Source organism: Rhincodon typus, chromosome 5, assembly GCF_021869965.1.
Source record: "Rhincodon typus isolate 14 chromosome 5, sRhiTyp1.1, whole genome shotgun sequence".
Taxonomy (NCBI): Eukaryota; Metazoa; Chordata; class Chondrichthyes; order Orectolobiformes; family Rhincodontidae; genus Rhincodon; species Rhincodon typus.
In genome coordinates this window covers 64,743,387-64,765,191 of record NC_063336.1, presented here as the reverse complement: position 1 = coordinate 64,765,191, position 21,805 = coordinate 64,743,387, and the positions used below count along the sequence as shown (strand labels likewise).

Genomic DNA, 21,805 nt, shown 5'->3' with positions numbered 1-21,805 from the left:
CACACACACACACACACACACACACACACACACACACACACACATTTCATAACAGGGGAGGTGAGGGCGAAGTGGTATTGTCACTAGACTTGTAATCCAGAAACCCAACTAACTTTCTAGGGGCCTGAGTTTGAATTCCACCATGGCAGATGGTTGTAAGAATCGCTGGTTCACAAACACCCTTTAAGACAGTAAAACTGTCATGCTTATCTTCTCTGGCTTACATATGACTCCAGACATCTTAGTGAAGGAAAGGAAATGGAGGAACTACCTGGCTTCAGAGATGACAATGCCAAACTCAAGCCCATCAAACCTGCAAAGTCCTCCTTCCCCAAATATGGGGCTAGGCTAAAACTGGGAGACAGGAACCACAAACTGGTAAGCAATGGTGTGTTGCAATGTGATGCCCCCATGCAATCATACCTTATCCACAATGTCGCAGACAATACCATCACCAGCAGAGGCTTTGGCATAGTGGTGTGCAGTCATGATGGGGGTCCTCAACATTGACTCCGGACCCAATGAAGTCTCAGAGTATCAGGTCAAACATGGGCAAGAAAACCTCCTGCTGATCTCTGGCTGACTGTGCTTGGCTGGTGAATCAGTACTCCTCCATGATTAACACCACTTGGAGGAACTGGTAAAGGTGGCAAGAGCTCAAAATGTATTCTGGGTGAGGGACTTCAAAATCCATGAATAAAAGTGGCTCAGCAACCAAAGTACATACTGAGCTTATGGATTCCTAAAGGACGTCACTGCTAGATTCTAGCAGGTGGGACAAGACCAACAAGGGAGGAAAAGACACTTAATCTCATCTTCACCAATCTGCAGTCACACAATAATATTCATATAATTTAGGAGAAAAAGTTCCATCTTCACACACTCGTATCTTGTGGTACCATCATTGTGCTAAGTGTGATAAACTGACCAGCTTTAGTAACTTAAGACTCCTCTCATTGGCCAAATAAATGAGTCACAGTTAATGAAAACGATGCACCCGCTGCCAAACTATTGATGTCGAGAGGTTTCCCCTCCATACACAACTGTTTGACATCTTCAATTTTAAATTTCATCAGATATCTGAGAGAGCAAAGAACACATGAGATGAGAGCAGGAGGAGACTATTCAGCCCAAAGAGTCTGCTCTACTATTCAGTACAATCATGGCTGATCTCAGGCTTCAACTATTCATACGATCCCTTGAATACTTGAGAGACTAAATATCAACTTATTCTAGATTTATCTGTATTTAACAATGAAGACTCCCCAACTTTCTGGGGGACAGAATTCCAAAGATTCATAAACCTTTGAGTAAAGTAATATTTCTCTTCAATGAATCTCTAAATAATTGGCTTCATGGCATGAGACTATGCATCCATTATTTAAATGCCTTGAAAGCTTAAATAATCTCTGAACATCTACCTGATCAAACCCCATCAGTGTATCATATTTTCAATGAGATCACCTCCTACTTTACTAATCATTAGAGAATACACATACATTTACTCAGTCCATCATCATAAAACTCTATCCCAAGGACTAATCTAGTGAATCTTCGAATACCCCTTCTAATGTAAACCTATATTTCCTAGCACATACAGATCATTCTCCCTGTGTCTGCATGGGTTTTCTCCGGGTGCTCCGGTTTCCTCCCACAGTCCAAAGATATGCAAGCTAGGTAGATTGACCGTGTTAAATTGCCCGTAGCGTTCAGGGATGTGTAGATTAGGTGGGTTATGAGGGATGGGTCTGGGTGGGATGATCTGAGGGACAGTGTGGACTTGTTGGGCTGAAGAGCCTGTTTCCACACTGTAGGGATTCTATGAAAAATTGCACACAATGTTCCAGATACAATCTCAAGCAAATCCATCAATCATCGATTGTTGTAAAACCCCTTCTGGTTCAATAATATCCTTTAGGGAAGGAACTGCTTACCTGGCCTGGCCTATGTCTGACTCCAGACCTACTGCAATATGGCTGACGTTTAACAGCCCTCTAAAATTGCCCAGCAAGCCATTCAATTCAACAACTGGGGATGGACGACACTGCTGCTGCCAGTGATTTACACAACCTAAGAAAGAAAAGAAGGAAAATGGCATGCAATTAGCTTGCTGATTGCTTGCTGCACCTGCATGCTAATTTTCTGCATTTTGGTGGGAACATCAATGTGTTTTCACCTTTTTGACTTTTTTAAAATTTTTGAGTGAATTTCGTGTATTCTAGACAGAACTGTGCAATCAAATAACCTCAATGTACTTCAATTTAGGCAGAAGATCCTTCTTTAACAAAAGACAGTCACAATCAAACTCATCACAATAGACTGAAAAGAAATGGTAGGAGATAAGTACATGCTACTGCTTTGGGTCTTCCTTTGGGTTTTTAAAGATTAAGGTGACATTCAGAAATTATTTCCTAATTTAATTTGCCTTTATGGACAAAGATTTGTTTAAAATTGTTAAATTGAGTTTTGAATTTTTTTTGTCAAAAGGAAAGAAGCATTTAATGGATGTAACTAAAGTTTGAATTTCAAAGTACTCGGGAGAATGCCACAATACCTTGTTGTAAATCTGTCATTGAAATCCTTTAAGCTAGAATAATTGTTGTTAACTAAAAACCAAAAGAACTGCAGATGCTGTAAACCAGGAACAAAAACGGAAGTTGCTGGAAAAGCTCAGCAAGTCTGGCAGCATCTGTGAAGAAAAATCAGAGTTAATGTTTCGGGTCCAGTGTTCTGAGGAAGGATCACCGGACCCGAAATGTTAACTCTGATATTTCTTCATAGATAATTGGTGTCAAGCCTCTTTTTTTATTTTAAAGGATAAGCACTCTATTCTCCAGATTACAATATCACCCAGATTTAGATTGTGAAATTCACCCCAAAGAATTCTCCTGACAACGTTGAAACGGATCTTTGATGTAAACTATAGAACAGTAACTTTCATTCTGAGGAAATACAGAGCCAGTAAGAAGAAACATATTGAATGTAACAATCGTAGCTCAAATACATGATTCTCTTTAATGTTGGACATATTGGTACACAATTTTAAAGTAAAATTTGTGTTTAAATTATTATATATAATGACACAATATGACATTGATAGGGCTACCAAATGGAAACTAATTTATTATTTTATTAACACCAATAGTAATGTTAGATAATAAAGGGTCAGCACTGAGACCCTTCCAGATTGTTATGTATGTTCCAACTGCTCAAGTGAGAAAGGAAGTGCCATTGTCAATGATGTTCGCAGATGACACATTTCACTACATGGTGGGGATTATGAACAAGCATCTGGAGAAATGGAGAAAAGCTCTGGAAGACAGGGTGATGAATATCAGTCAATCAAATACCCAATTTATTGTCTATCAATTTGAGCTTAGGGAAGAGGATCAGAAAGATGGTGTACAGTGATGTCTGTGCTTTGGACACTTGGACCAATTTATGTAAAAAAAAAACGTTACCCAAGCCCTGTTGTCAGCGAGGCGGACAAAATGATGCAAAGTTCATTTTTCGGTTCAATTTGATTTTAATAAGCAAAATATTCCTTTTTAAAAACACCATGTGTGCATTTCCCAAATTCCCACAATATTTACTCTCTATCTAGCTCTATCCATCTGAGAAAGGGCAATACCTGCATGATCCACATGTTTGAGTTGGACCATTGCAATCTCCAACATAGGGCTGGCTCTATTCCACGAAGGTGGGTCTCGCAGGTCAGGGTGGATCTTCTCCTGGGTTTTCTTGGATTGACTTTTAGCCTTCCGCCACAAGTCTTTGCTGAGGGGATTGTTTCAGGTGTATGTTTATATCCTCCTCACCCCAGGCCTTCCAGAATCTTCTGTAGCCTTTGGCCAATGGGGTCATGAGCTGGGTTTAAATCATCCAATGGTGTGGTGCCAACATCCTTCACTGTTGCCATGCCAAGGAGGTGCAAAATGCTCATACTCAGGTAATCAAGATGCCAGACGGTCTGACTGACTGTTTTCCAATACACAACTCTTGGGCTGGCTGTAAGTGTTACCTTTGACCTTCTGCAACTTCTTTGAATTTAATTTCCACTGTTCTCTGTAGCTAATAACTGCCGGTTGCAGTTTAATTTAGTTTGGCCAATTTCAGTCAAGCCTGATTTCTCTGGCTGTGGTTCAGCTTAGATTGCCCAGTTTTGGGACTGTGGCACTTGACCACAGACCCTTCTGTTAATCTAGCAAAAATTGGATCACAGGCTCAGATTAGCAGCACTTGATAGTGTAAAATTCATACTGCGTAACAATTTACATAGTCCTTTTGTGACAAAGTCTGGATTAATTAATTTCTTGGCTCCTATTGTAGGTGCATAGAATCCATACAAAAACAAAGTTGCTGGAAAAGGTCAGCAGATCTGGCAGCATCTGTGAAGGAGAAAACAGAGTTAACGTTTCAGGTCCGGTGACCCTTCCTCAGAACTCATAGAATCTATAGTTAGCTTGTGGATAAATTTCTTCATCTAGTGGACAAATTTAACTGAGAAGACAGTGAGGTAGATCAAACTAAATAGGATGGTTTACACAGTCAAATGTGATAGGACACATACCCACCGTTGTATCTGTTGGTCCCAGAAATCATCCACCCGCCTCCAAATTAGTCATTTTGATTTCCCTGATATTCTTTTGAATTTGCTCTGTCTTCTGAATAACAGTAGCAAAAACTTTATGAGCATCTGCCAATTGTGTCCAAACCTGCTGTAATCTTTGCTGGTAGGAGCTCAATGTCAGTGTCATACTTCTCCCAGTAATCCCCTAAAGTTTGTCTGAGTTTGTCACTGACATTGAAAAAGATCTCACTCCTCTGTGGATGTCTGAGCTCAGTTAGGCCTACCCTGGCTGGTATATATGGTCAAATACAAAAGGTGGTGTTTTTGATGTTACATGTGAAGATCCTGTACTGGTAGTATTTTAGGGAAGCTATGATCTCTGGCTTGCTGCAATGTTCTAGCGAAGCTCAATGCAAGCTAGAAGAACAACACCTCATTCTCCACTTGGGGACCCTGCAGCCCTCCGGACTCAATATTGAGTTCAATAATTTTAGGGCCTAAGCTCTCCTATATCCTAGACCCCTAGCCCACACACCAGGCCTTGTTACCACATAGCCTGCCATTACACACTACCTGTTATTAGTCACTAATAGTCCCCATTAACAACTAATCACCCTCCCAGCTTGATTGTTATCAACTCTTTGTCTGTCCAACTGCTCTCCTCTCCCTTTAGGTTCTATGCTATCGTTTACTCCCTACCCCATCCCTCTCCCTTTTTTCTGCATATAAACTGATGTTTTCCCAGCCACCATCAGTTCCGAAGAAGGGCCACCGGACCCGAAGTGTTAACTCTGTTTTTCTTTCACAGATGCTGCCAGACGTGCTGAGCTTTTCCAGCAACTTTGTTTTTGTTCCTGATTTACAGCATCCGCAGTTCTTCTGTTTTTTTTTTCAGTATTCTCTGTTCTCCCTATACATTACCATGGTGATGTCTGTGTTCAGGCTCCAGATCTCTGTGGTCCAATTTAGAATAGCATTTGCCTGAAAACCACAAAAGGCATGTTCATCTGAAGATATGCAGTAGGGATGCACAATTACTAGTTTTGTCTACTGACATCTATCCAGAGTGGTACCTTTGAGATGTCCCTCTTTCATAACAGTGTATAGAAGAATGCCATTATTTTCTAACCATATTCCCTCTTGGATAGTGCCTACACTTTCCACCTCAATGACCTATACCCATTTTGATTTGGTGTCTCTAGCCCTTTCTCTGGTAGCCAAACATCCCATTTCTTTACATCTGTCTATGGAAAAGCGTCACCAGTCACCCATGGTATTTGTTCCCATTGAGCTCCCACCTTAGCTCCCATTTGACCTCCTATACACAACCAGTTGGTTGCTATACTCGAACATCTCACATTCGTTGGAATGGACCCACAAAACACCATCCTCACATTTGCCTGCCTCAGGTGGGGCAAACCACCTCCAGCCGAGGTATGTGTACTCTTGCCCAATAAACGCTTCCAACGATTGTATCCTGAAAATCCAGCAGATGATGTAGACCAACAGGCTGTATGTCACTATCCTGGAGAGGAGATCAAGGTAGCATCTGTTATTATCCTTAGACATTTGACCAAGTTTCGATCCTTCTGTACCCTTCACTGTCTGTAGAAGCTTTTTTCTAACTGTGTCTGGTCTTGGCTGATGCTCGGCAGAATTCCTCCCGACATTTGTTTTTATTGAATTCTCCCAATTCCCCTTTTGTCGATCAATTGTCTGTGTCAAGCCTCACCTGAGGCTTGACCTCTGTGAATCCAAAATGGGGATTGGAAGTGGGTCAGTGCATAGGCACCATCAGAGGTTCAGATGATTAAAATTTAGATGACGAGATGAAAAATGGCCAGAAGACAAAAAGGCCTTTGATTTGAATAACATGAAAATGAGATGACGAGAAATGGCAAAAGGATGAAGATGGCCCAAATGAAGAAAATGATGATGATGCTATTTATCATACTGTATGGTGCTGTATCCCTATATGACCAGTATGGACTGGCAGATTCAGACTGCAGTGGTAACAGAGGATTATGACAATGTTCCTGTATGACCAGGATGGGTTCGTGAAGTACCAGGTTGGGGTGAGAGAGAGAATCAGGTCCCCCGACTAGGTGGGAATACTTGGCTGCCGGGGAGCATCTGAATGACTGCCTTCGTAAAGGGGTTGTCTCTGTCTCTAGGCTAGGGTGCAACATAGGATACTTTCTTGGGCAGACTGTCTATGACCATCCCTTTTACTTCAGGGCTGCTGTGCCCTGAAGCCTTTCCTCTTTTGGCTGGAATTGGTGGGGCCAGCTTTGGTTCAGTTCCCAAGGTTGGAGCCTCAAGGGGGACATTGTCCAGGATCCTGACCTGGACCAGTAACTGGGGCTGATCCTGGATCGGTATCAGGAATTTGGATTGGGTTTGGATCAATGACTGGTCTGGATCTAGATCAGGACTTGGGTTAGTGTTTGCATTCCCTACTTCCCCTAGGAGCATGTGGTGTTGCTGACTGTTACTTTGGCTTCTATAGGCCTTTAATTGATTAACACAATCCTACCCAGCTTTTCCTGTATCTAGCAAAATTCTGTACACAGACAGCTGGCCTTATCCACCATCGAGTGGACACATGAATATCTCAGGGAAAGGAATGTTCCTGAATAGAAAACTTGTAACATCATCTGCTGCTGTACTCCGGATACTACAGGGTTCACCTTCCGACCACAGTACACCTTGCTCCCCTTTTTCCTTTTTACCATTCTGATCCCCACTGCTCTGTGCACAACCTGTACATCTTCTAATAGAATTTTCAGTTTTCTCATGGCAGAGGACTTCAGCCTGGGGCTCTGTCAAGCCCAGCCCAACCAAGGGTTTGACCCTCTCATGGGGCATCCGGTCATTAGAATGCGGAAGGGATGAGGGTAAATCCAGTTGAACTGGATGGTGATTTCCTTCTGACCATGAGGACAAAGGGTAAAACTACATTCCGGGTCAAGTTGTTTTCCTAGATATTGACTTTTCGCAGCATCCCTTTGAGGAGTGCTATTCATCCTCTCTACCATCCTGCTGGATTGAGAATGGTAGGCAATGTAGAACCTTTGGTTGATGCCAAATGTATTCATTATGGCCTGCATTACCTGGGCTGTGAAATGGGTTCCCTCGTCTGAATCAATATTGTGGGAAGACCTCAATGAGTGAAAATGTGGTGAAATAAGATGTATACTGCAATTTCAAGGGTTTATATATGCCTCTACACACTTGGTAAAATGTCCACAGTGACAAGGATATACTTATATCCCCCCTTGCAAGGTGGTAGGGGCTGACCTTGTTTATTTAGCGTTCAGTCGATAGGCCTGCAATTGGTTGAGTATGCCTTACCTATCCTTTATTGGTTTACTTGTCTGGGTTGCTCCAGGCACAGATAATACAATTCTCAACGTATGTTTTATGTATTTTCCCCTTGCTGGCCACCAACACAATCCCTTAATTCTGTCAGTTTTGGCTCCTGTCCCTTGAAGATCCTGAACTTTGTGGCATTGATAAATCACTTAATTTCAGTTCTGGACTAGTGCCACGTATTATCCAACGTTGAGAACAAGTCCATCCTTAGTATTTAACTTGTCCGCCCACTTGTTGTACGAGGTGGGGATCGTTCACTCCAGTACTTGCTTTAACTTAGCGTCTCTGCTCTGAGCCTGTACCAGATTTCAGTCTTGGTTTGGCTCACAGAGATGGTATCTGTTTGTTCCGGATTGGGGGTGGGTTGCCATTGGTTCTCCTTCGTGGGCACTCTGCTTCACAAATTCATCTGTCCTTACGCTCCCAGCTGGAGAAGTTCAGTGGTGAACTGTCACCTTAATGATGCCATATTCGCTGACTTGGAGAATAAATTTGAGAAGAGTGCAGTCGGTAATGGTTTCCTGTCAGTTGAGATGAAACCTCTAGCTTCCCGTGGTGGCAGGTTATCAGTTACACTGTCGTAGACATCCATGTTGTCTGAGTTTACATCTGCTGGTGGGGGGGAATGTTTCAGGGTGACTGACCACATAGGCTATAGCTGCCAGCTCAGCTGCCTGAGTGCTCATCTTGCTTGGGAGCTTCAGCACTAATTCTATTGGGAGTTCACCTCTGTGGTTCTCCATTTCTTATGACATCCTGTCTTTCAGTGTCCATCTTCCATCATAGAGGATCCGTCTACAAATACCCTTACAGGGGTCTCTCTTCTGCTCCCCAGGTTCCCTTGGGTCTTCCCCCATTTTGTTTTGACACAAATGATCCTTTGGGAACATTTGCCACTACCTGACACTCATGGGGTCCTCTTCTGTAGCTCAAATTGTCGGCTAGGCAGTTAGCACTTTGGTACATTTGACCACAATGCCACAAACCTATAACATTAGGATCCAGTGCGCAATGCGGTTTTGGCTGACAGTACTGTCTTTAATCCTGCTGTCCAGCAAACGTTGAATGGGTGAATGGGTGAAAAGGTGAATGGGGGTGTGCACCATCAGCATGGTTAGGGGTTTCAGGCCAACAATTCAAGCAAAATGTTGTACTGTCCAGAGCATGGTTACCAAGAACTTCCAACACGTAGAGAATCTCTGCTGTACTGGTGAAAGTATCCGGGAGGCAGAGGCTACCAGTCCAAGCTTATTGTGTCATTCTTGGAGATGTATAACTGCCAGTGTGATGTACATGGCTGCAACTTCCAAAGCGAAAGAAAGTTTTAGGTGGTGTACCTGCAGTGTTGGGGCCTGTGCTAGGACCTGTTTTAATTCAGCAACAGTGTCTGTGTGCTGTTCAGTCTTGAAATCATGATGAGGCAGGCCCCAAGGGCAAAATATTTCACTGTGCTGGACATTAATAATGGACTTATTTAAACAGGGATGTCCTGAATGCAGTTTATTATAAAAGTTGATTTTATTATAATACGCTGGCCTCTATGTTGCAGGGCTGAAAATAAAGTGTGCTTCATACGGCAGCTTTCAGTTGAATCCACAAGAACCTTTTTCAGTTGAGTACATCACAGAAAGATGACAGTAAGGCTAAGATAAATATTTTAAAACAATGATTCAAGTAATTGTGACACACTTTTAAAGTTATTTCATGTGCACATACGTACTTACAAACTGCTCAGTTAATTCAGCACAGTTTGTAATTGAATGATAAAAATGGAACAATACTTGTGAAAAATTGGGGAATTCACCTTTAACAAAGAGGGCTTGAGTAATAATAAATCCTGGGACAAGCAAAGCAGAGACAGGCACGGGAATTCCTAGAAGCCTGGTACTCCACGAAGAAAGCCATCAACAAACACATAGAATTTGACCCCATATACACTCCACTATGAAGGAAAACTGGAAGTGAGGTAATCCAGCTCAACGGACTCCAGAGTTTAAAAACCAGGCGGGAAAACACAACGGCGCTTTATCGGAGACTGCACTGATGATGTTACCCAGCATGGTAATGAGACGTCTGCGGAACAACAACGAACCAGCTTGGCGAGCCAACCAAGCACAACACCCACAAATCAAGTAACAAATCTACTCCAAAACCTTAATAATAAGTCACCTTTAACAAAGGGGGCTTGAGTAATAATAAATGAAGGTTTCACATTTGGCTGATGGCAAATAAAATAGCCAATGAGGATAAAACAAATACCTTTCTCACTGTGGTGGAGCCAGGAGCTTTGGTATAAAGTCTAACTAGAATTGCCTGAGAGACCTCAGTACTAATGAAAAATAAACAAGACCTGTATTACACGCAATACTAACTCCGTTTATCTCTCTACAGATGGAGCTAGCAGCTGAGTTTCCTCAGCATTTTGATTGATGTTTTATTTTTGCTGATGGTAAAGTGTTGAACAGGTTTGAATGTTTTGATCTTAAATGGTAGTTAATTATTTTGGCATTGATCTAACTCTTCCTTTTATTTGTTGAACACTGCAGTTCTTCAACAACAGGAATACCAGCTGGACATTGAACTAAACATAACAGAAACTTTAAGTGATGATAAGCTGAAATTCTACCTGAAAAATAACTCGTATCCCACATCAGTCCATTTTGAAAATGGAACATTAAATATTACTAACATCACGATCACAACAGGTGAGTGTAAATGAAATATATCAAAAACCTAAATGTAATATAAATCTTGCAAAGATAGTACATTTCATTCTGATTTAAAGTTGGCCTTTGGTTAATTGTGATGTGGTAAAATATAACCAATACTTTCAATTCTGTTCTTTTCATAAGACAATTTGATTTTAATCTACATGTCAGTTTAGCTGAAAAGCCTCTTAAGCTTGGTTCATAAAAATTATGACACAAAGGAAGTCCTTTGTGGCTTCTCAAATGCAGTTGATACATTTTGGTTTACTACATTCTTCTGCTGCGTCACTAGAGCTACCATGTCATTATCAACAAACCCACTGACAAATGTGATCTTGTTGTTGTCTGGGCCACAGACGGTTACCTCAAAGAGGCTGAATGCCAACTCATCACTTGCTCCTACCTTCCAGTGGACTTGTGTTCCCACCACCAATCATCAAACCCCTGTTTCCAGGATTGTTGCAGAATTGATCTTCTCTGGAGATCTTCCCTCCATTTCCTCCAATTTCTTTATGGCCCAGCCTTAAACAGCATTGTTCCAAAATCCACAAACAGGTCTGTCCAGTTAAACTCAACATTTCAGCCTCTTAAGACCATGAAACCATAAGACATAGGAGCAGAAATTAGGCCTTTCGGTCATCGAGTCTGCTGCGCCATTTAATCATGGCTGGTAAGTTCCTCAACCCCATTCTCCCGCTTTCTCCCCGTAACCCTTGATCCCCTTGATAATCAAGAACCTATCTATCTCAGTCTTAAATGTACTCAATGACCTGACCTCCACAGCCTTCTGTTGCAATAAATTCCATAGATTCTCCACTCTCTGGTTGAAGAAGTTTCTCCTTATCTCTGTTCTGAAAGGTCTTCCCTTTACTCTAAGGCTGTGCCCTCGGGTCCTAGGCTCTCCTAACAATGGAAGCATCTTCCCAACATCCACTCTGTCCAGGCCATTCAGTATTCTGTAAGTTTCAATTAGATCTCCCCTCATCCTTCTAAACTCCAATGAGTATAGTCCCAGAGTCCTCAAACGTTCCTCATATGTTAAGCTTCTCATTCCTGGGACCATTCTCATGAACATCCTATGAACCCGCTCCAGGGCCAGTACATCCTTCATGAGATATGGGGCCTAAAACTGCACACAATACTCCAAATGTGGCCTGACCAGAGCCTTATAAAGCCTCGGTAGTACATCTCTGCTTTTATATTCAAGTCCTCTCAAAAAAAAATGCCAACATTGCATTTGCCTTCCTGACTACTGACGACATGCAAATTTACCTTGAGAGAATCCCGGACTAGAACTCCCAAGTCTCTTTGCACTTCAGACTTCTGAATTTTCTCCCCATTTGGAAAATAGTCCATTCTTTTATTCTTCTTACCAAAGTGCATGACCTCACACTTTCCCACGTTGTACTCCATCTGCCACTTCTTTGCCCACTCTCCTAACCTGTCCAAATCCTTCTGCAGCCTCCCCGCCTCCTCAATACTACCTGTCCCTCCACCTATCTTTGTATCGTGTGAAAACGTAGCCAGAATGTCCAGTTTCTTCATCTAGATCATTAATGTATAAAGTGAAAAGCTGTGGTCCCAACACTGACCCTTGTGGAAGACCACTTGTCACCGACTGCCATCCTGAGGAAGACCCTTTTAACCCCACTCTCTGCTTTCTGCCAGACAGCCAATCCTCTATCCATGCTAGTACCTTGCCTCTAACACCATGGGCCCTTATCTTACTCAGCAGCCTCCTGTGCGGCACTTTGTCAAAGGCCTTCTTGAAGTCCAGGTAGTTAACATCCATTGGCTCTCCGTGGTCTACCCTGCTCGATACTTCATCAAAGAATTCCAGCAGATTTGTCAGGCATGACCTCCCCTTGATGAAACCATGCTGACTTTGCCCTACTTTACCATACACTTCCAAATATTCAGAAATCTCATCCTTCACAATGGACTCCAAAATCTTACCCATGACCAAGGTTAGGCTAATCAGCCTGTAATTTTCTGTCTTTTACCTTACTCCCTTTTTAAAAGGGGTGTGACATTAATGATTTTCCAGACCTCTGGGACCCTCCCTAACTCTAGTGATTCCTGAAAGATCACCACTAATGCCTCCACTATCTCTTCAGCTACCTCCTTAAGGACTCTGGGGTATAGTCTATCTGGTCCAGGTGATTTGTCCGCCTTCAGGCCAATCAGTTTTACTAGCACCTTTTCCTTGGTGATGGCCACCATACTCAGCTCTCCCCCCTGACTCTCTTGAATTTTTGGGATATTACTTGTGTTTTCCACCGTGAAGACTGATGTGAAGTAATTATTCAGTTCCTCAGCCATTTCCTTGTTCCCCGCTACTATCTCTCCAGTATCATTTTCCAGTGGTCCAATGTCCACTTTTGCCTCTCTTTTGCCCTTTATATATCTAAAGAAACTCTTACAGCCTTCATTTATATTACTGGCTAGTTTACCCTCATATTTAATCTTTTTCCTCCTTATTTCTTTTTTGTTGCCCTCTGTTGGTCTTTGTAAGCTTCCCAATCCTCTGGTTTCCCACTGCCCTTCACCACATTATATGCTTTCTCTTGTGCTTTTATGCTAATCCTGACTTCCTTAGTCAGCCATGGTTGTCTCATCCTCCCTGTACCGTGGTTCTTTTTCCTAGGGATGAATTTTTGCTGGGTCTCCTGAATTACTCCGAGAAACTCCTGCTATTGCTGTTCCACTGTCTTTCCTGCTAGGCTCCTCTTCCAGTCAATTCTGCCTAGCTCCTCCCTCATACCTCTGTAGTCGCCTTTATTCAGCTGTAATACCGTTACCTCTGATTCTATTTTCTCCCTCTCAAATTGCAGAGTAAATTCTATCATATTATGATCACTGCCTCCTAAGGGTTCCTTTACCTTAAGCTCCCTTATCAAGTCTTCCTCATTGCACAACACTAAATCTGGTATTGCCTGTTCTCTTGTAGACTCCACCAAGAACTGCTCCAAAAAGCCATCTCGTAGACATTCCACAAACTCCTTTTCTTGCAATCCACTACCAACATGATTTTCCCAGTCCACCTGCATATTGAAATCCCCCATGATCACTGTGACTTTGACTTTCTTACACATCTTTTCTATCTCCTGGTGTATCTTGCGCCCCAGCTCCTGAGTACTGTTTGGAGGCCTGTACACAACTCCAACTATGGTTTTTTTACCTTTGCGGTTCCTCAATTCTACCCACACAGATTTTACACCATCTGACCCTACTTCTATTGATTTAATTTCATTTCTTACCAATAAGGCAACCCCAACCCCTCGGCCCACCTGCCTACCTTTCCGATAGGATGTATATCCTTGGATATTTAGCTCCCAATCCTGATCCCCTTGCAGCCATGTCTCTGTGATGCCTACCATGTCATACCTGCCAATTTCAATCTGCACCACAAGCTCATTTACCTTATTCCTTATACTGAGTGCATTCAGATGTAACACTTTCAGTCCTGTATTAACCGTCCCTCTTCTCATTGTCGTTTGTTTATCCAGTGTGTTTGAAGTTTGATTGCTAGCCCTTTCCAAACACTCTGTCCTATTTGTGTCTGTGTTGGGGACTTTAATAACCTCTCCCGAGTTCTCCTTCCCTGTCATTTCTTTCATATTTTTCCACGTAGTTGAATCCACCACTACAGATGTTAACCTGCTGCTTTGTTTCCCACTGGGGCAAGTTTCACCATTCCCTCTCCCCTCACTTTCTAGTCTAAAGTCCTGTCGACCAGCCTATTTACCCTTTTTGCTAAAATATTGGTCCCAGCTTGATTCAAATGGAGACCGTCCCCATGGTACAGATCTCTCCTGTTCCAATACTGATGTCAGTGCCCCATGAAAGGGAACCCCACTTTCCCGCACCACTCTTTTAGCTACGTGTTTCCTTCCCTCATTCTCATGTCCCAATGCCAATTAGCACATGGCTCGGGCAGTAATCCAGAGATTGTAACCCTTGAGGACCTGTTCTTTGATTTGGTTGCTAGCTCCTGATAATGTCTGAACAGGTCCTCTTTCCTAGTCTTGCCTATCTTGTTTGTTCTGGATCGTCCCCCTCCCACTCCAATATCCTCTCAAGCCAGTCAGAGATATCCCTCACCCTGGCACCGGGCTGGCAACACACCATGCGAGACTCTTGATCCTGTTTACAAAGGATACTATCTATTCCCCTAATTATAGAATCCCCTACAACTACCACTTGTCGTTTTGCTCTCGCCTCTTGAATGGCCTCCTGTACCACGGTGCAGTGGTCAGTTGGCTCATCCTCCTTACAGCCCTTTTCCTCATCCACACAGGGAGCAAGTACCTCGTACCTGTTGGACAAGGTCAAGAGTTGAGGCTCCTCTGTTCCTGACTGCAGGGTCCCTCTACCTGCCTCGCTTACAGTCACACCCTGCTGTCCCTGGCCACTAACCAAATTTGAAGTACTTAATCTACCAAGAGTGGCTGCCTCCTGAAACAAATTGTCCAGATACTTCTCTCCCTCCCGGATGTGCCGCAGTGTTTGAAGCTCAGATTCCAGCTCATCAACTCCGAGCCGAAGTTCCTCGAGCAACCAACACTTGCTGCATATGTGGTCACTGCAGTTCGCAATGGGATCAGCCAGCTCCCACATCATACAGCTACAACACATCACCTGTCCAGCCATTTCTACTTAGTTAATTACTTTATTAATTTATATAATTTATTATGAGTTAATTAAATTTGCTGATACTACTTTCCTGGGTTCTTTTTCAAACTTAGTGCAGATTTCCCACCAACCAATCAGGTCACAGCCTCCCTGTGACATCACTCCAGTTTTTTTTGCAGCTCGTGGGCCGAGCTCTGGTGCTCTTATACTCACCTCTGCTCTGCTGCTCCTCCCTCTGACAGCTTCCCGCCGAACAAAAGCGAAAGAAAAAGAAAGAAAAAGAAGGGAAAAAAACAACTTGCCTTACTGACCCTTCACACAGAGTCTATTTTTTTGGTTAGAGGAGGAGGATGGGTGGGAGTCACACCACACATGTAGTGTTTCGGGTTTAGCCACTGCCAGAAGAGATGGTTTTACTTACCCAGCAGTCCCCTCGCACTCTCCCAACTCCGCTGCTGAACAATGAAGTCCACAGTCTCACGAGGTAAGTCTTTTAAACTAAAGCTTACCTTCCTGGCTGCCCTCGCGCTTTCCCCCAACTCCCGCCGCTGAACAATAATTTTCTTCCAAACATACTCGTTTCTTCTCCATTTAACCAGTATCTTTATATCTATAACTGGATTCTTTTGAGCTTTCCATCATTTTAAAAGGTCCCACTTTATTACACCTAACCATATCTTTTTCTCCATTGGTGCCTGGTTTCCTACACCTACATCCTCCACTAGGACATTTTGATAACTCTTCTTCTTTCTTAAAAGAGAGGAACAATCAGTGCCTGGCTATCATCATCCTCTTTTCCCAACTTGCTATCACATTGAACAACTTGCCCTTCAAGTCCACTTATTTCCTGTAATTAATGTTGTTGTCTTACGTGCCTGCCTTTATTGGTATATGTGAAATAATTCCTGTTCCAATTCTACTCTGGGCACACTTGAACATTTTTTTCCCAGACATTACATCTATATTGGTATCCCTTTCTGTTCTTCCTCTGAACTAGAAAATTTCATCAACTTTGTTTCCAATTTCCACCATTTGCTCTTCTTCATTTAGTCTGTCTTTGGTCCTTTTCCCTTCCCTAAATTCTGTTCTTTGCTTTCCTAGTTTATCGGCTGACATTCACTAACTCCATAGCTGTCATATCTATACTTTGTCCCACAGCATTTCCGTTTCATGACCCATTGGGGTAACATGATGTAAATCAAGCTCCACTACTTCTGGAGTTGTGCCAAATATTAAAGTTTTTTTTAAGGTAGTACAGATACGTGCAGTATCCCAATTTATCTGACTTTCAGATTATGTTTATGAGAAAGCATGGACCAGGTTTCTGTACTAAACATTATTTAACACAATGACCTAAAACTCTAATCTCCGCAAAACCTTCTCGTTACACATGCACACAGATATCATATAGGCAAATAGCTGAGAGGCAGACGTAGAGAAAAACTGGAAACTCATTTCAGTGATCTTTGCTTTCCAATTCCAATGTTGAGATTATCCATCTTCAGCCAGCCAGATTTTTAGTTTTCAGTTGTCTTTCCCCAGAAGTTTCCTCTAGTTTGTAAGAAGTACAAAGTGATTGATTCACTTGCAAAAAATCTTTGATTTGTCACTTCAAAAGTTAGAGCTCACAGCAACTGTAGCAGAAACTGTTCTTCAAAGTTAAGCTGCATTATGACTGCAGAGAACTGACAACTTCTGCTGGGAGAAAAACAACGCACCTTTCTGTGTGCCTACATCCTCGTAACCTGTTTCCAGTTCCAAGCTGTTCAGTTAGCTGACAACCAATCAGCTTCACTTGTAAACAACCCCTCAGCTCCTTATCATCTGCACATTGTTTTGTGGCAATGGGTTCCTGCAGAGTTCACAACAGGTATTGAATTCATTGCTGTAAAATTATCCAGCCTTCCTGGCAAATCCCTGATTTCAAACCAACTCTTTCCCATTGCAGCCGTCAGTTCTTCAACACACAAAAATAAAAAGGCACAGTTCTTACAGGTGTAAATATTTTATCCCATTCTTCCAGTTTCTCAATTTCTGCTTTATTTGTTCAGAAAATGCAATCTTGCATAATAGCTTTTCCAGTATGTCCTTTATCCTCACCTTTGGCACAATGTAATTGACAGAGCATTCAACCATGTCTATTGTATTTCACACACTTTTGCTTTCTCTCTTTGCCCTCCCTTCTGAATGGCAATGGGATTTGCTATCCCTTTAGCCTCAGCAATCAATCATTCTCTGCCATTTCCGCTACTGACTATAGCTACCCACCTCTCCCCATTTCAGTGCTGTGAGGGGACTGTTCTGTCCATATAATTCTGGTCTACTCCTCAGTCCCAGCAAACTATCCCTCCATTTTCTCCAGTATGTTTTCATGCAAGTTAAGGAGAAACAACTGCTCCTCTACATCTTCTCATCTCACCGTTCAATGCCCCAAACTCTACCAGGTGAAACACTGATTTACTGGCAGCATTTTCTTTATTCATTCATAGGATGTGGAATTGCTGGCTGGAGAGCATTTGTTGCCCAACCCTAGTTGCCCTGGAGAAGGTGGTGGTGAGCTGCCTTATTGAACCACTGCAGTCCACTTGCTGTAGGTAGACACACAATGGTGCTAGGGAGGGTTTCCAGGACTTTGACCCCTTGACAATGAAGGAACAGTGACAGATTTCCAAGTCAGGATAGTGAGTCTTGGAAAGGGACTTGCAGGTGGTGGTGTTTCCATGTATCTGCTGCCCTTGTCCTTCCAGATGGTAGTGAGTTTGGAAGGTGCTGTCTAAAAAGCCTTGGTGAATTTCTTGTAGATGGTATGCACTGCCACTCGCATTAGTAGTGCAGAGATTGACTATTTGTTTTTAGATGTGGTGCCAGTCAAGTGGACTGCTTTGTCCTGGATGGTTTCAAGCTTCTTGAGTGTTGTTAGAGAGAGTTACTGTACACTAACGATGCCACATTAACATTTTACACTGAGGCAATGAGAGCCAGTGTCTTCAGAATCTTGATTCTAAGGATCAGAAAACAAGGAGACGTTACACAGACAGATGAAGTTCTTTAAATTTATAAGGTTATGGGGTGATTTGATAGGTGTTTTCAAAATATTGAGAAAATTTGAGTGGGTAAGTAGATCGAAACTATTCCTGGTAATAGGAACTGTTAGATTTGGGGGCATGATTAAAAAGTTTGATCCTGACATTTCAAGAATGAAACTAGAAAACATTTCCATGCCTACAAAGTCGCAACCATCCTTACAAATGACAACCGATCAATTATTAGTTTTAAACTTGAGAATGATTGATTTGTGGTCTCCGAAACGTGTTACAGGATTTGCATCAACCATGATGTCATTGAGTGGCACAGCAGGCTTGAGGAGGTAATTTGTCTATTCCTGTTCCTATGTTCCTATCATTGCAAAAATCACAAAATTGAAGTAGTCTTGTGAACGATACAACCACAAAATCTGGACCATTACTATGAATATTACATGCATTATGTATCTCAATTCCTATTAAATAAAGAAACACTAAATAAATGTTAAGAATTAATTGAATATTATTGCTGTTTCATTTCACTACAATGAGATTAAGGAAATGATTCATTTCAAGGGTAATTTGGTATTTAGTTTTTATAAACAATGTCATTTATCAAACAATTCCTGTTTCTGACTCCTTTTATTAAATGAAAATTTACTTAAAACTTTAGTAAAAATATTCTTTGTTAACAAACATTTTTCCACATCTGAGCACTTAACAGCTGGATTGAACTTACAGATCTCTACACTTAATGTCTCAAGAAATTTAAATATCATTGATTTGTTAGATTTATTACATACATATTCACTCTGTTACTGAGTGATAGGGAAAATAATTATTTTCAATGTATATGGAAACCATGGAGGAGAAAGTTGTTTTTGAAGTGTTGCTGCTCTGGGGGAAAGCAACACTTCACAATGTTATATGACCTATATGGGTTTCCTGATTAAAATCGTTCATAAAGCCACTGAGAATCGTTGTTTGCAACTGTTTTAATATATTTGATTGGTATTACATAAACTTATTTCTCACCCATCGACAAATAGAAATGTTCTAATGACATTTATTTTCACTTAGTTTGTCAGAATGTGAACAATGAAACTCAGTGCATGTGCGAAGGTGGATTTATTTGGAACTCGATATTTTGTAGTAAATACCAGTCTTGCAGTGGGAATATCACAGATGGCCAGACCTGTGAATGCATCAGGAGTGAACCAACAGAAGGGATTTTCTGTATGCCCATGTCTGTAATGGTAACCCCCACGCAAAGTACCACGTCCACAACTACACTAAGAAGTACAACTCCCACGACAACGTCAACAACAACCAGAAGAAGGACACCCACAACAATGTCAAGGACATCCACAACAACAGCACCCACAACCACGACCACAACAACAACAACGACTTTGCAAGCTAATTTAGGTAACAATGTTTATTCCTTTTGTAGTCAATGTAAATATATCCTGCTTAACTATGGAGACCAAAACTACACAGAGCATTCCATGTGTGGTCTCATGAAGTCCTTTCCAATTGTAATGGGATGGGCCAGGAATTGTACTGGGGCCTGTGATATCTGCCTCTGTCCCTGCCCTCAAATCCATGAGACCTTTTGTATGGATTCATATTGAAAATTCGTATATACTAGATTTGACGTTTTCCCTTTGTCAACCTGATCAGTTCCATCTATAAAAAGCAAATAAATTTTTCTAACGTGATTTATCTTTTGTTAAACCATGCAGACTTTGATCATGGTGTGACCTTTTAAATTCAGGCTTTCTTGAAAATGTTCTGTAGCACTTAGTTGATGACTGTTGTTAGGTGAACTCCCTGCAGCCCAATGGTATCAATGTGGATTTCACAGGCTTCAAAATCTCCCCTCCCCCTACCGCATCCCAAAACCAGTCCAGCTCGGCCCGCCTCCCTAACCTGTTCTTTCTCCCACCTAACCCCTCCTCCCACCTCAAGCCGCACCCCCATCTCCTACCTACTAACCTCATCCCGCCCCCTTGACCTGTCCGTCCTCCCTGGACTGACCTATCCCCTCCCTAACTCCCCACCTACACTCACCTTTACTGGCTCCACCCCTTCCCCTCCCCCATTTCTGATGAAGGGTCTAGGCCCGAAACGTCAGCCTTTCTGCTCCTATGATGCTGCTTAGGCTGCTGTGTTCATCCAGCTCTGCACCTAGTTGCCTGTAGTTCCCTGTTTTCTCTCTACCTTCTTTCTTGAAATGTACTACACTTGTTAACTTCCAATTTGCTGGGACTTTTTCAGAATCAAGGGAATTCTGAAAGACGTAGCTGGTGCATTAGGAATCTCCTCAGCTATCCCATTTAGAACCTAAAGATGTAGGAATGTAGGAAAAGCCAAAGCACAAAGACACACCCAATTCTGGATGTATATGATCCGCAATCCAGCCAAATCTAAGGGATATGACAGAAACCATTTGCACAATCTCAGGCCAGAAATTGCATAATGCTATCACAGGTGCACTTTCTATTACAATATACAGACACATGAATGGGGCTGTTGTGATGCAATGTTAACATGCCTACCTCTGAACCAGGAGGCCTGGGTTCAAGTCCCACCTGCTTCAGAGCTGTGCAATAATATTTTTGCACAGGTCAATTAAAAATAATGGAGCAGGAGTAGGCCATTCAGTTCCTTCGAGCCTGTTGTGGTTTCAACTCCACTTTTCTACCTACCCGCAACATACTTTGACTCCTTCCGTAAGGGTCAAGAACTTATCTACCTGCATTTGAAGAATATTCAATGACACTGCTTCCAGTACTTGAGGAGAAGAGATTTACAAAGATGCATGATGCTCTGAGAGAGACAAACTCTTCTGATTCCCATCTTAAACAGGTAACCCTTGGTCTTAAACTCTGGATCCTAGTTCTGGTTTCTCCCACAGGAAAGCTTCTTTTCAGCATCCACCTTATCCATCCTCTCAGGATCTTAATAAGCTTCTAAATAAGATCACCTCTTATTTTTCCAAACTTTAATGGTAAGCTGTCCCTCATAAGATAATGTCCCCCACCTTCCCCAGCAGTACCATTCCAGGTATCAGATGACTGAACCTTCGCTGAACTGTTTCTAATGGATTTGTATCCAAAACAAAACACATTACTCCAGATTTTCTCATCAGTACCATATGTCACTGTACCAACAGATCCCTACTTTTACATTCAATTCCCTCCACCATAAATGGTAACAGTCCATTTGTCTTTCTTAGCCCTTGTGATACCTGCACACCAACAATCTATGTTTTATGGATAGGAAGGGTTTGTGTGAGTGCATTCTTGATAGATTTTGTACAGCATCAACCTGAGGGTGATATACTGCAGGTATACATTGCATGAAATAAGACAGGCATTCATTGGAAAAGAATGAATCTGTGCGATGAGCAGATCGAGCATGTTAAAGGCATTTTTGCACATCATGTAGGACAAGATATGGATGGTTTGGAGAGCTGCTCTGGTCTGAAC

The 21,805-nt window shown here is 42.1% G+C and overlaps 1 protein-coding gene across 1 annotated transcript in view; it reads left to right on the top strand.

Annotated features, from left to right (window-relative positions):
* Positions 1–21,805, top strand: part of LOC109927969 (adhesion G protein-coupled receptor F5-like) — a 73,826-nt gene that overhangs the window by 17,681 nt on the left and 34,340 nt on the right. The window contains exons 3-5 of the mRNA XM_048596439.1: positions 2,266–2,332; positions 10,492–10,650; positions 19,392–19,739. Of these exons, the coding sequence (XP_048452396.1) occupies positions 2,266–2,332; positions 10,492–10,650; positions 19,392–19,739 (574 nt within the window). The remainder of the gene's footprint in view (positions 1–2,265; positions 2,333–10,491; positions 10,651–19,391; positions 19,740–21,805) is intronic.